The 13,084-nt window shown below is 48.8% G+C and overlaps 1 protein-coding gene across 3 annotated transcripts in view; it reads right to left on the bottom strand.

Annotated features, from left to right (window-relative positions):
* TECRL (trans-2,3-enoyl-CoA reductase like) overlaps positions 1-13,084 on the bottom strand; it is a 769,360-nt gene that overhangs the window by 274,066 nt on the left and 482,210 nt on the right. For 2 of the 3 annotated variants that reach the window (XM_078677589.1, XM_078677588.1), the window contains exon 6: positions 3,516-3,621. The exons of the other annotated variant lie outside the window; for it this stretch is intronic. In XM_078677589.1, coding sequence (XP_078533715.1) covers positions 3,516-3,621 — 106 coding nt within the window. The remainder of the gene's footprint in view (positions 1-3,515; positions 3,622-13,084) is intronic. 3 annotated transcript variants of the gene reach the window in all.

Here is a 13,084-nt window from a genome sequence, read left to right as displayed (position 1 = left end):
TCAAGCCTTAACGAAAACGTGCCTAAACCCAGGGTGGGGAGACAGTGAATGGTGCAATGGACACAACTTATATGTGACAAAACTTACAACATTGGACATATGACATACAACATATAAGTTACTGTGCAAATAGAACCAAAAAACCTTTTATTCGTGTTCTAATCTTTGTTGCAACAGTATACACTTAAATATAAAAGAAGAAGGATGCGAATACTACCCATCGATTCACATCCTACTTACAGCCGACATGTTTCATTGCCTTGGTTTTTATCAGGCAATTTCCTCAGGGCAAAACCATTAAATGCCACCGCACAAGCCACTGGCCGTGATGTGCCTTTAGTTGGCTGTGACTTTCATACCAGCCACGAGGAATTTAAAAACAGGGGTGCAGCTCCCATGGGCGAGAATGCTATAATCTCCCTTCGGTTTTTTTCACAGTGGAGAATATTTATCCGGCGTCTTCTCAGTACTCTATGTATGTTGTGCATTACTGTCTTATTTGGATTTATATTTTCTATTTTTCCCATAAAGAAGCGAGGTGTGTGGTTTCTTCATTTCTATTATTTCAGAGGGGGATGAAGAGCTTGATATTCACAAAGTTCCAACGCCTATGCTCCTCCCAGAAGTAAACTAATTGATCATCAAGGTAAGAGTAGTTCCTCATAGGCCAAGTTCACTAAGTGGTGAAACCACGAGGCTAGTAATACTGTCAGGGGGAGACCAAAAGGTCAGATCTTAATGCCCTCACACACCTTTTAGGGTGTCACGCTTCATCACTGGGCGCTCCTCGTCAGGCTGGCGCTGCAATGCCTGGTCAATTAGTTTATCTTCATTTCTATGCCATTCATTCTCTCTCCCCTTAGTGTTATGTCCCCTGCTGCTCAGCCAGAATCACTGGAATGCAATTAGAATGCTGATATGTGTCTGTTTTTTTCATATATATATATATTTTTCTGAGTTGTTTATAGTGCGAACTTGCCCCAAAGGTATCAGTGCACTTTTACATGAACACCAGTTGCATTACAGACGGAAACATTCATTTTGTTAGGCACTGGGAGCTTAAGTGATTTGCCCAGAATCACAGGATGTTGAGTGTCCCTCCCATGGATCAAACCTGTTTCCTCAGTTAGGAGGTTGACTGTTCTACCCGTTAGGTCACATTCTCTCCATGCATGGTTAAGTGAATGTCAGTTGGACTGAGCAGCAAGGATGCTGCTCCTGGTGGGGCTTCCTTACTACTATCTTTACCTGTAACCCGAGACTCCTAACTTGAGAACAAACCTTATCCTGATTCACCTAAACTACTAGCTACCCTGCATCATCATTTACCACAAAGATGCTCCATTTTTCGGTCATTATGGTGTGGTTCTTTTTTGGGGAATTCTGGATCGCAGGGTTTGTGGCATGTTCAGCACACAAGGGGATTTGCTGGCACAATGTCAGATTGCTTGACGAGGTGGCTCAGGCCTGGATCTAAAAGTCTAAGACAGACCTATCAGGGAGGGGAATGTGTGTGTCCTTCCGAGTGTACCCAGATGTGTCAGTTTGCCCTTGTGCTTGGTGGGTGTCTTTGAGCCATCAAGGCGGACAAAGTGAGGAAGTGTTTCATCATGAAAACAGGACACGTTTTATGCCCCCACAGGTACTGGGGGTTTTAAGAAAGACATTGAGCTCATTGGGCTGTGAATCATGGGATCTTGGGATGCACTCCTTTCAAATCGGCATGACATTACCAATGTCCTGGACTACCAATGAGGTAATACCGCCAGGGGAACTACATATAACATTCATATTAGTATCTCCCCGTGTCTATATTATTGCACAATCTTGGAATGAGGAATAACCTAGAGTATATGAGTCTGTGCACCCATTTACCATAGATTCACCCTCTTTCTGGCCTTTTTTTTCATGTGCAAATTTAACCAGGCATTACCTAGCAAAATGTACATGGAGATAAAAAACGTAGATGTGAGGTACTTTTACGCAATTTAGAATATAGAACTAGGCCCCAATTCCCATTTGCGTCTCATTCAGTATTACTTGGCCACTCACAATGAGGGCCTTCAAATATAGTAGGGTTGTCGTGGGGCAGGCATCTCTGAGTAGCAAGTTTCTGCTACTAATTTTGAGAAAAACCACTAACGTCTACTGCATTATCCTATTAGTGATCAAAGTTTACTTTTAAACTTTAAGCCAACTTGATGGGTCGAGGGAGCCTTACATAAGGTATTCCTCAAAGACAGTGAAATGAAGTTGGTGTTTCTTGGCACCAATATTCTTGTTAATTCGATTCCTTGCAGCTAGAACCATGCCAGTGTCTCAGAGATGTTCTCCTGGTTGTACCTCAGATTTAAGCAGTTTAATTGAAAGGCTACAAACATAGCTACTCTGTTTCTAGTCATCCCATGCTATTTGAGTACATGCTGAAGGTGGAGGTTACTTATTGCTGGTAGTTTGTGGTGCTCAATCCTAGCTAGTGCTAAATTTATGCAGATGACTGTGAGTGGTGGGCACCGACACTCACATCTCTGCACCTTATTTTAATTATTCGGGCTTTGACCCAGAGAAAGAAAGAAAATAGCCGAAAAGAGAGAAAACAGGATGAAGAGAAAGACAGGATAACCATGACAAGTGGTTGAAACAGGGATGAAAAAAGATCCCGAAGGAGTGAGATAAAGAAAGGAAGGGGCATATTATCAAGCAGGGCGTTAAATTATCGCCGTTTTAGCGGCAGAAAACTTCAGCTAAAGCAGCGATAATGGGCTTGATAATATGCCCTGGAGAATTCCAATAGAAGCCCATGTTCACACCAGAACATGGGATTCTATGGGAATTCTCATGGGCATATTGTCAAGCCCATTATCGCTGCTTTAGCGGCAGTTAAAACGGCGATAATTTTTAACTCCCTGCTTGATAATATGCCCCAAAGTGTATTATGTAGGGTTTGTTTTTTATGCAAATTAAGCTCCGGCGTGGTCCACTTCATTCCGTCAGGCTTGTTTCAATGATTAATTGAGATGGTGTGAGATGTGTAATCTTAATGTAGCATAACCTGCTTCCCCTTATCCTATGCCAGAGGAAAATAAACATACATTTGAAAAAAAAATCCGCTAAAAAAGGCAGAACAGTGACACAGTGCATATAGGGCGCCCTGAACGGAAAAGAGGACAGCCTTTATAAAGACCAAAAAGTCATATTTCAGTTTTCTTATCTCTCTGAGGCTCTTGATACAAAAACAGAAGTGTTCACGCAAGACAGCACAGTAAACGAGGGAACTGTCAGAGTGACAACTGAAAAGAACAGATGCCCAGACAACGGTGTGAAATGCCATAACAGTACCTGCCCGATGGCATCTGAGATGCAACCGGGCTCTCTCATTTTTCCATTTAACATTAGGGCCGCGTGTGTGGGGGAAAAAAACACTCAAGTTCATGATAGCATTTCTTCCCGAAGGGGCCATTTGGCGCAAGCTGTTTTTTTCCATCTCGAATGGCGTGATGAATTCCGAATCTCACCTTTATCATATTTTTCAGAGGAGTGTGCCCCGCAGAGAACTTGTGAACAAACAGCGTCTCCAGGAGATATCTGAGATAGTGTAAACAGTGGCAGAAACAGGACAAGCTGCAGGAAAGAAACAAACGAGAAAAAGACAGATATGAACGCTCAGTGATTGCCTCTGCATTATTCATGCTTGCTGCAGGTTAAACTGAGCCCATGGAAATTTCTGAGACAAAGTGTTGACGAGGGTCAAGAGGATAATAGAAGGTTTGCCCTGAATCGCTCGGCGGATTTATTGTCGCAGTAAATCAACAGCGCTCTCGTCTTTCATGTTTCCAGCGCGTGGCCTGTTCATTACCTCTGTGGTTCGTGACATACACCCAGTGTCTAATTTCTCAAGACGTTTGCTGTCATGCACTCTATCTGCAGAGCTTCTTTGCTTGGTTCTAGCACCGGGATGTCCCTCTGGGGATGACGTGTGCGCTTTATAAATAAATACAACAATAATAAATGGACAATGGAATTATGCGGCAGTAGAAGACCAAATTATGCTGGAGGGTTGACTAAATAATACGACACGAAGAGATAAATTATGCAAAATTACATGGCAAATTGTTGGCAGTATTCATTTGCTATTATTGCATTTTAACACATATTAATGTCGTTTAGACACACATTTCACCTCATTAGCATCAGTTAAACACCTGATTGCAACAATCCACAATTGAAAGGTGACTACGTGTGCAGGTTAAGCGACGAACACATTTATCTGACTTATTCAGATGTTTTCCAAAGGGTATGCCACTGAGTGACACAACGTATGAAATTTCATTTTTTAGGAACTTTAGATCCATTGGAGCTAGAAGCAAAATTATGAAGCAGAAAGTTCATTATGTCGAAAGTGCAGTAATTCCATAATTATTAAAAAAAACTATTATGGCCTCTGAATTCTACTAACCCAGTGCACATTTTCATTTGCATGATGATGCATCGGCAGGTGTCTGTGCATAAGCATGCATACTTGCAAGTTTGTCAACATACGTTCATGTGCATAAGTGTGTAAGCGTGTTGGATGAATGTGTTTGTTGGGACAGATAAGTGCCCGGCATGTTGCCGGACATGCACCTCTACCCAGAGTGCCACATCTGCATCCATATCTGGATCTTTGTACTGGCTTTTGGTCATGGGCGAACACAGATCATGTGTGTGCACCATGTTCTAGGCCTGTCTCAGTGTAATGCGGTCTTCTTAGAATGGGAGGGGTGCACCGTACACTACCCTTGTGAAGGTAGATGACTATTGCCTTTACCTAGAGTTAAATGACCTGCGCACCATTGTGGCAGCATTTTGTGTTTTGTGTTTTGTGCACAATAAGGAGGCCTGTGGGTTCTATTTTGGAAGCGCCGGACCTGGAGAGGTTGGGGAGGTGAGGCCTAACACCCACACACACAGAAAGGAGATGAGCAGAGCAACCACTCTCCTCATGAAAGGGCTCATTACTTCCATGAAGAGTTACTGGTCAATGCGGCCTGGACGCTGATTGTCAGGGTGATGGCGGGACTGATAAGACTGGCACTGCCACTGAATCTGATAGAGAGAAAGTGTTAGTCCTTTGAACCTTAATGAGCATATTTCAGTCAAGGCTGACAGCCATGTGGGATTGCCAGCTACTCCCTTGGCCTGAGTTGTGGGGCACTCAGAATAAGAGCCACGCCTGCTGTGGAAGACTGTCCCTTTGACAAAGGGCAGTGCAGAGAAGAGAGTATCCTTAACTTATTTTCATGGATCAGACACTAAATCACACATGAGTTTTAGAAAGAGAAGATTACCAAAACTTCTTTGAGGCTAGAACTAGGACTGAGGAACAATGTCTGCCAATCTCCCATTTGGGTGAGGGGCTATCACCCAGGAACCATTAGCACTTGCACTGTGCCTGAAGCACCAGCAGTCTGTCTGCTTGGCAAGAGCTGTGGATCCTGTGAAGGGGAGGCGAAAGCCTGGAGGTAGCGAGGCCCAGTGGGGACCCTGGCTAGAGAATCCCAGTGAGCAGAGTGTGAAGCACCCGTTCCATTTGGACTGGTATTGCAAGAGAGCTATCCTCTGTAGGAAGCTGGCTCTGTATATACTATATCAAAATGAGGTATAGTGGGAACAGAGTCCAGTGGAAACCCAAAGGTAGGCAGAGGTAAAAATAGATAGCACCTTATTCTCTACTAGCAGCCCGTCCCGACGTTGTCCGGGTATAAAATAGAATGTGTGTAATGTGTGTATTCAGATAAGGGTAAATCGCGTGTTCCCCCGCTTGAGGCCCAGCTGCAGCCCTGGTTGATGTTAGCAGGCGCGTGTCCCCCCGCTTGAGGCCCAGCTGCAGCCCTGGTTCCTGTTAGCAGGCGCATGTAATTAGTGTAGTGATCTGCCACCTGAGCCCGGCTACAGCCCTGGCTTATGTTAGCAGGCGCGTGTAATTTGGTTTAATGTGATAGTTCAGAAACAGCGCGCATGAGAGGCTGCAGTAATTGTCCCCGCAGACACGCTCATTCGCGTGTGCCCCCGCTTAAGGGCCAGCGGCGACTGTCTAACAATTAGAATTGTGTGAGTCTTGAATGATTGTTTCCCGCTGTTCTTATTTTTTTATGACCCACAACGACGCTCTTCGGCCCGAGTGCTTTTTAGACGCACCCAGGCCAAGCCACACACTGTGTTTGGCCCTTTCAGACGCACCCAGGCCAAGGCACACACTGCATTCGGCACCCCCAGTATGTGTGAGACAACGGGCAGTCCCCCAAGGGAGTCTTGCAAATGGTTACTTACCACACTTCGAGGTGAACGCCTTTGTGACGCCCCCTGCACACGGCCACAGCAGACTATCTGATTAATGTACGACCCAGATGGCATGAAGTGTGGAACGTAGCACACGCCCCCAGCGTTTGTCACGCCCCCAGCGTTTGTCACGCCACCCAGCGTGCCTCTTGATGCGGTGCAATCGCGTAATTGGTGCTTCACATGGCATGAAGGGTGGACACACGCCCACAGTGCGACACACGCCCACAGCGTTTGTCACGGCCCCAGCGTGTCACGTCCCCAGCGTGCCCCTTGATGCGGCGCAATTACAACTCACATGGCATGAAGGGCGGAACATACCACACGCCCCCAGCGTTTGTCACGCCCCCAGCACACGCCCACAGCAGAACGCAGACACGCCCACAAGGGACTACTTTGCTGGCACGGTTCTTTTACCTTTTAAATGTATATGGTGGCCGTCTGCATAGCCTATGTCCTTCTGCTGCAACTGCCCTTTCCAACGCTGTATTGGTTGTTGTGATTGGTGCTGTGGTTACTGAGATTACCCGCCTCAAAGGTTTGGGCTCTCTCTTTATAATATTAGTATGGATTTGTGGTAGTGTGGGCGGGAAGTAAGGCTGTCTCAAAGGGTAGTGTTAAACATTTATTGTACACACTCAATCAGCAAATTATGTCACACACTCAAAGACTGAACTCAGACGAATTTTGTTTGTATCAAAATTAGTATTAACTTATTTTATTTCTAGAACCAAGCCGATCCTGGCACAGGTAAGTGAAATAAATGCATTGCAAAATATTATGCAGTTTTTACAAGTGAATTCATGTTCAAATGCAGTTGTTTGAAATACAGGTAAGTCAAGGTATTGAATTTACTGTACAGATTACTTTTTAGTTACTTTTTGATTATTTTCTAGATAACTTTTTCTACTCAGTGTGACATGCCTAGACATCACACTGGGGCATTTCCTAGAGAAAAGGTAAGTTAAAACAGTTTAGCACAATTGTACTTTTATTAGGTTTCCATACAGATCAACTCCGCACTTAGAATCTTAGTCATAGAAACCCAGTCAATAGGTTCCTATGGAGAGAAAGGACGTTAACGGTTACCAGGTAAGTAATCGGTTTCTAGGGTTGAGCTTCTGGGGTCAGACCAAGGATTCCCCCAGGGTCAAAGATGTACTATTGTTACACCATCAGTAGCACTAGGGCGGCCGGGTGCAGAGTGCTGAGGTCCAATGGTATCAAATGGGGGATAGGGGGCCTCCTGTTGGTGGCTGCTTACGAGCAGGCCACAGGGTTGTGGGAGCAAAGCTCCTTGTGTTAGGTTCAGGGCACAGGGGTATCCTGTTTAGAATAAAAAGTGCACCTGCAGCGTCGCAGGTGCTGCTGGGTGCAGAGTGCTGTTTTGGCTTCAGGTGCCCAATTGGTTTCAATGGGCATTCTCCAGTTTCAACAAAGACTGCAGGCTTGGGGTCGAAGATCTTCTGGAGGTGACCATCGGTTGGAGAGGTAAGTTGGGATGCCTGGAGATGCTGGGGCACCGTTGGTTGGGCCACCCAAGGCCGTGGGGCTTCGGGTGCAGGGGTGTCTTTAGGCGTCGGGTTTCTCTTACCGCTCCTGTAGAGGTCGGGGGCGTCTCCAGGAAGAGGCTGCAGGCTACGCTGGGACATTCGAGGCAGGTCAGAGATCACCAGACCCTGGGTCAGAATCACTGGGGAGACCTCCTCGTGGCATTGGGCCACTCAAACTTGAGTCGTAGGCGACGGGTGCAGAGTAGTGAAGACTCGCAGATTTTGCCAGAGCTGGAGTCTGTTGGTGAACAAATCCATTGTTCACTGGAGACAAAGGGGCATATTACCAACGTTAAGCGATATTTATCGCTAACGATGATTAGCAACGAATTTTTTAACGCTAAGCATCGTCAGAAATTATCGCAGATAAACCTTGCTATTATCAAGGTTTATCGCAAATGCGATAAAAAACGGCCGCAATGCATGAATATCGCTGAAAAGTCCGCGATATTCATGCATTACCGAGCTAATGCTCTTAGCCATGTTATCCACCTTCCATTGGATAACATGGCTAAGAACTGCTCAGGGCAGGTGTTAGTTTTTGGAGATATTCGCGCTTAGCGCGAATATCTCCAAAAGTTGGTAATAGGAGATAGCGATGTTAGCGACTGTTTCCAGTCGTTAACATCTTGGAACGCCCACTTTGCATGTCATTAGTGATAAATATCACTGACATGCAAAGTGGGGCCCAAGATGGTCGCTATCTCCTACTAGCTGTCGCTAACTGGTGTTAGAGGCAGCTAGGTAATAGGGAGATAATTTTATCACCGCTTTCTTGGCTTTTAAAGCCAAAAAAGCTGAGATAAACCCCCTTGATAATATGCCCCAAAGTCTTTTCTTTGGAAGGCAGGGCAGGTCCTCTGGGTTCTTGAGGTTGCTGGCTGCAGGACACACCAGAGTTTTGCTTCTGCAGGTTCGAGGTGGGGACAGGCCGGTAGGACAGGGGCCAAGTCAGTGGGCAACCTCCTCTTCTTAGCTTTGGCTCGGCTCTTCGGTCCTTCTTCTTCTTTTCTTCTTGGCCATTGTTTGTCTGACCAGGCACATTTCAGGGGTGCCCCTAAATGCTAGATTTAGGGGTATTACAGGTAAGTAAAATGTTGGGACCAATGGGTCCCTTCCCTGGGGTGGGTACACCCCTTAATATGCCACCCTCCAGTGGGAGGGGGCATATGCCTCACTTTGGTTGGCTGGGTCCCCCATCTGCAAGATGACGGGGACTCAGAGTTGTGCTTCACCGCGCCTCCCCCACCTGAGGGGTGGGGTTGGCAAAGGTGGGAGCATCTCCCTTCCTCACTTGGGGCCGGATGTAGCAAGCAATCGTTTTGCGATTCTGTAAATACCGAATCGCAATTTGAAAATTCCCAAACTATTCTTTCCTTAGGTTGGAGCGCCATCTAGCGCAAGTCGGGCAGGGAAGGTTTTGGAACATTCCTTATGTTGGAGCGCCATCTAGCGCAAGTCGGGCAGAGACGGTGTTGGAACATTCCTTATGTTGGAGCGCCATCTAGCGCAAGTCGGGCAGGGACGATGTTGGAACATTCCTTATGTTGGAGCACCATCTAGCGCAAGTGCCCGGGACAGTTTTGGAATATTCCTTATGTTGGAGCGCCATCTAGCGCAAGTCGGGCAGGGACGGTGTTGGAACATTCCTTATGTTGGAGCGCCATCTAGCGCAAGTGCCCGGGACAGTTTTGGAACATTCCTTATGTTGGAGCGCCATCTAGCGCAAGTCGGGCAGAGACGGTGTTGGAACATTCCTTATGTTGGAGCGCCATCTAGCGCAAGTCGGGCAGGGACGATGTTGGAACATTCCTTATGTTGGAGCGCCATCTAGCGCAAGTGCTAGGGACAGTTTTTGAATATTCCTTATGTTGGAGCGCCATCTAGCGCAAGTCGGGCAGGGACGGTGTTGGAACATTCCTTATGTTGGAGTGCCATCTAGCGCAAGTGCCCGGGACAGTTTTGGAACATTCCTTATGTTGGAGCGCCATCTAGCGCAAGTCGGGCAGAGACGGAGTTGGAACATTCCTTATGTTGGAGCGCCATCTAGCGCAAGTCGGGCAGGGACGGTGTTGGAACATTCCTTATGTTGGAGCGCCATCTAGCGCAAGTCGGGCAGGGACAGTTTTGGAATATTCCTTATGTTGGAGCGCCATCTAGCGCAAGTCGGGCAGGGACGGTGTTGGAACATTCCTTATGTTGGAGCGCCATCTAGCGCAAGTGCCCGGGACAGTTTTGGAATATTCCTTATGTTGGAGCGCCATCTAGCGCAAGTCGGGCAGGGACGGTGTTGGAACATTCCTTATTTTGAAGCGCCATCTAGCGCAAGTCGGGCAGGGACGGTGTTGGAACATTCCTTATGTTGGAGCGCCATCTAGCGCAAGTCGGGCAGGGACAGTTTTGGAATATTCCTTATGTTGGAGCGCCATCTAGCGCAAGTCGGGCAGGGAAGGTGTTTGAACATTCCTTATGTTGGAGCGCCATCTAGCGAAAGTCGGGCAGGGAATGTGTTGGAATATTCCTTATGTTGGAGCGCCATCTAGAGCAAGTCGAGCAGGGACAGCATTGGGGCTGGGCTGGCCTGGCTGTCCGGATGAGTGCTCGTCCCACTCGCCAATCCCAGCCAGGGATCCAGGATGTCTGGCACATCCAGGCCTAGGGTCCCCCGAGTCTCACAGTGCCCACAGGTTCCCAGAAAGAGAAGAATCCTTTCTCCGTATTCCTAGGGGCATGGTTATGCCGGAACACCCCTCCCGGGCTGGTGGTTCGTTGCCGTGGACGGGATGGGCTATTCCCGGACAACACCTCCCCTCCCTCCGGGGGGCTCCCTCCTCCAACCCACGGCGTGGCAAAGGGCCCAGAACGGCTCCATGGTTCCAGGGCACTCCTCCAGGCCAACGGCGTTGCAAAGTGCCCAGGACGGGCTCCATGGGTCCTGGGCAGTCCTCTGTCGGGTGTCCAGGCCCCGAGAGATCTTGTGGTCTTCCCGGTGCCTGTGGCCCAGCCGGGGTCCCCGAGCCCCCTGGGAAGCTGAGCCAGTCTGCCGGCTCGGGGCAGGCAGACTGGAGTCCTTTTGGTTCCGGCCATCTGGTCGCCCCTCTCCCCTAGGCCATCTGGTCGCCCGCAATGCTTTCCTATGGGGCGACCAGATGGCCGGGCTTCCCTGGAAGTCCCGATGAGGTGCCATTCGCCTCCCTGATCTCAGCGAGGGCTCCAGGAGGTCGGGCGCCTGCGCGCCTTGGGTCTCCTCCGTCACTTGGTGTGCACATATTCCAAGAAAAACGGGTAGCTGTAGGAAGGTGGCTACCTGACTATGGTTACCCCAGATTTTTTGCCTTGTGTTTAGCTGGTTTTTGACTTAGTTGACCAGGTTCCCTGCTAATCAGGGCCCCAGGCCATCTGCTCTCTCTGTAAAATGGATTCCATGTACCCTAGGTACATACCACAATTGAAAATGGACTCCTTGTCAGCCCCTGTATAATGCACTATAGGTGCCCAGGGCATAGGGGCCACCAAGGCCTACCAGGGGCTGCAGCATATCTTTTGCCACCCCTGGCTGGTTCTTAAATTGACACAACTGGCTGATCACTCAGCTGGGGTAAGGTGGTGTAATCACCCCTTGCTTAGATATAGTATACCTATATCTAAACCTATATCTGGACACATATAAACCTGTGAGCCACTCCTATGGAAGGCCTCATCAATCCTGGAAGCAGAGTGCTTGGTTTTATGTGAGATGGAGCTCTAGCATGAGCTGAGCCTGTCTGCAGCCGTCGGGAACAACTCCCTAAGCTGTTTCAGGATAATGCCATACCATATACTCTTAAGTGCCTTATAATCCTCGCGGTTATATAGCAACTTTGGTTTGGCTTTATCAAAACATGTCGTGTAAGGTGTCATACGATTTGGAATACTATCCCCTCGCCAGTTCTGGCGACGGGGATAGCATTCCACCCCTCTAGAGGGGTAAGACATGTTACTTTACTTAAATGCGGTTAATTTCTAAAAGGACCTTAGATCCACAAAATGGATGCCTCTGCCACAGACAAGAGTCTGACCCCCTGAAGCTGACCGAAACTCAGCCAAATGGGGCCTGGACAAAGGGTTTCCTGTCGCAGGGGGGTGTTACCACCCTCCAGACAGGAGATAGTGGATTGTAGCAGGGAGGTCTGAAAGAAACCAGACACTGCCTGGGGCGCACAAGGCTGCCCCTTGCATAATCCGGCTAAACCGGTTCTGGGGCACTCCAGCCCTCGTGCCAGGGCGGCCTGGATCAAAGGAAGGGGGTGTATCCACCCACTTCCTGGGTCCCACCCATAGGAGGGGACCTAGCAGGTAATCCAGCCCCCAAAATTAGTATAAGACTGGGAGCAGTGCCAATGCACTTCAGATTATCCTGAAGAAACATAAGAAACGAAATTCTGGACCCTTCGACATCCTACTCGACGTAGAAGCCCGAAGAATCTCCCTTGTGGTCAAGGAGTGACCACCATGTGCAAACAGGCACCATCCAGCCATCGACGTCTGCTTTGTCGCAGTTCCCGCCGGAACTCGAGCGACAGAGATCGACGAGATCAAGCTTGCCTGCCTTCCAACAGCCCGATCCACAGTCCCTGCAGAGCTGAGACCCGTGGAGGCGACCGGAAGCGTGGGGCACGCCATCTTGAATTGACCACGAGACGCTGACCGTGCAGCCCACGAGTGACCCTCGAAGCTGTACACCGGGGTTTGAGAAGCCCCCACCCTGAGCCACTCTTGCTCCGAAGTTCAGTCCTCCACACTCGACGAGTGCTGCGTGGGGCCCTTCTGCTCCATTTGGCTCAACGCGTTGGCCCGGTCACTTGCCAGCCGGCTAGTGGCCCTTGTACCGACGAACTTTGAAATTTGACCTGTGAATCTGGTTGCTCCAGATCTACACCAGCTCCCCTGAAAAGGAGCCCCCACTCTGACCCTCCTGGTTCGAGTGAGAAGCAATCTCCCGGTTTCGCGTGGATTGCTCTTGCCAAGTGTTGTTGCTCCAAACTTGAAGCCGACTGCGCCGACGGTGAGAGCCCTCGTGGGACAGATCGTGACCCGCTCCTGGACGTCGCAGATGCCCCAGAGCCCACGTGACAGCGGAGAGAAGCTCCTCGACGACCACCTGATTGCGCCCGACATTGCCTGGTTCCGTCCTGGTTCCACCCTGGTCACTGCTGAGTGACCCAGACTCTGTC

Source organism: Lissotriton helveticus, chromosome 2_1, assembly GCF_964261635.1.
Source record: "Lissotriton helveticus chromosome 2_1, aLisHel1.1, whole genome shotgun sequence".
NCBI classification, from domain to species: Eukaryota; Metazoa; Chordata; class Amphibia; order Caudata; family Salamandridae; genus Lissotriton; species Lissotriton helveticus.
Note: the sequence above shows the minus strand (reverse complement) of the source record. Positions and strands in the feature narration are given on the sequence as shown.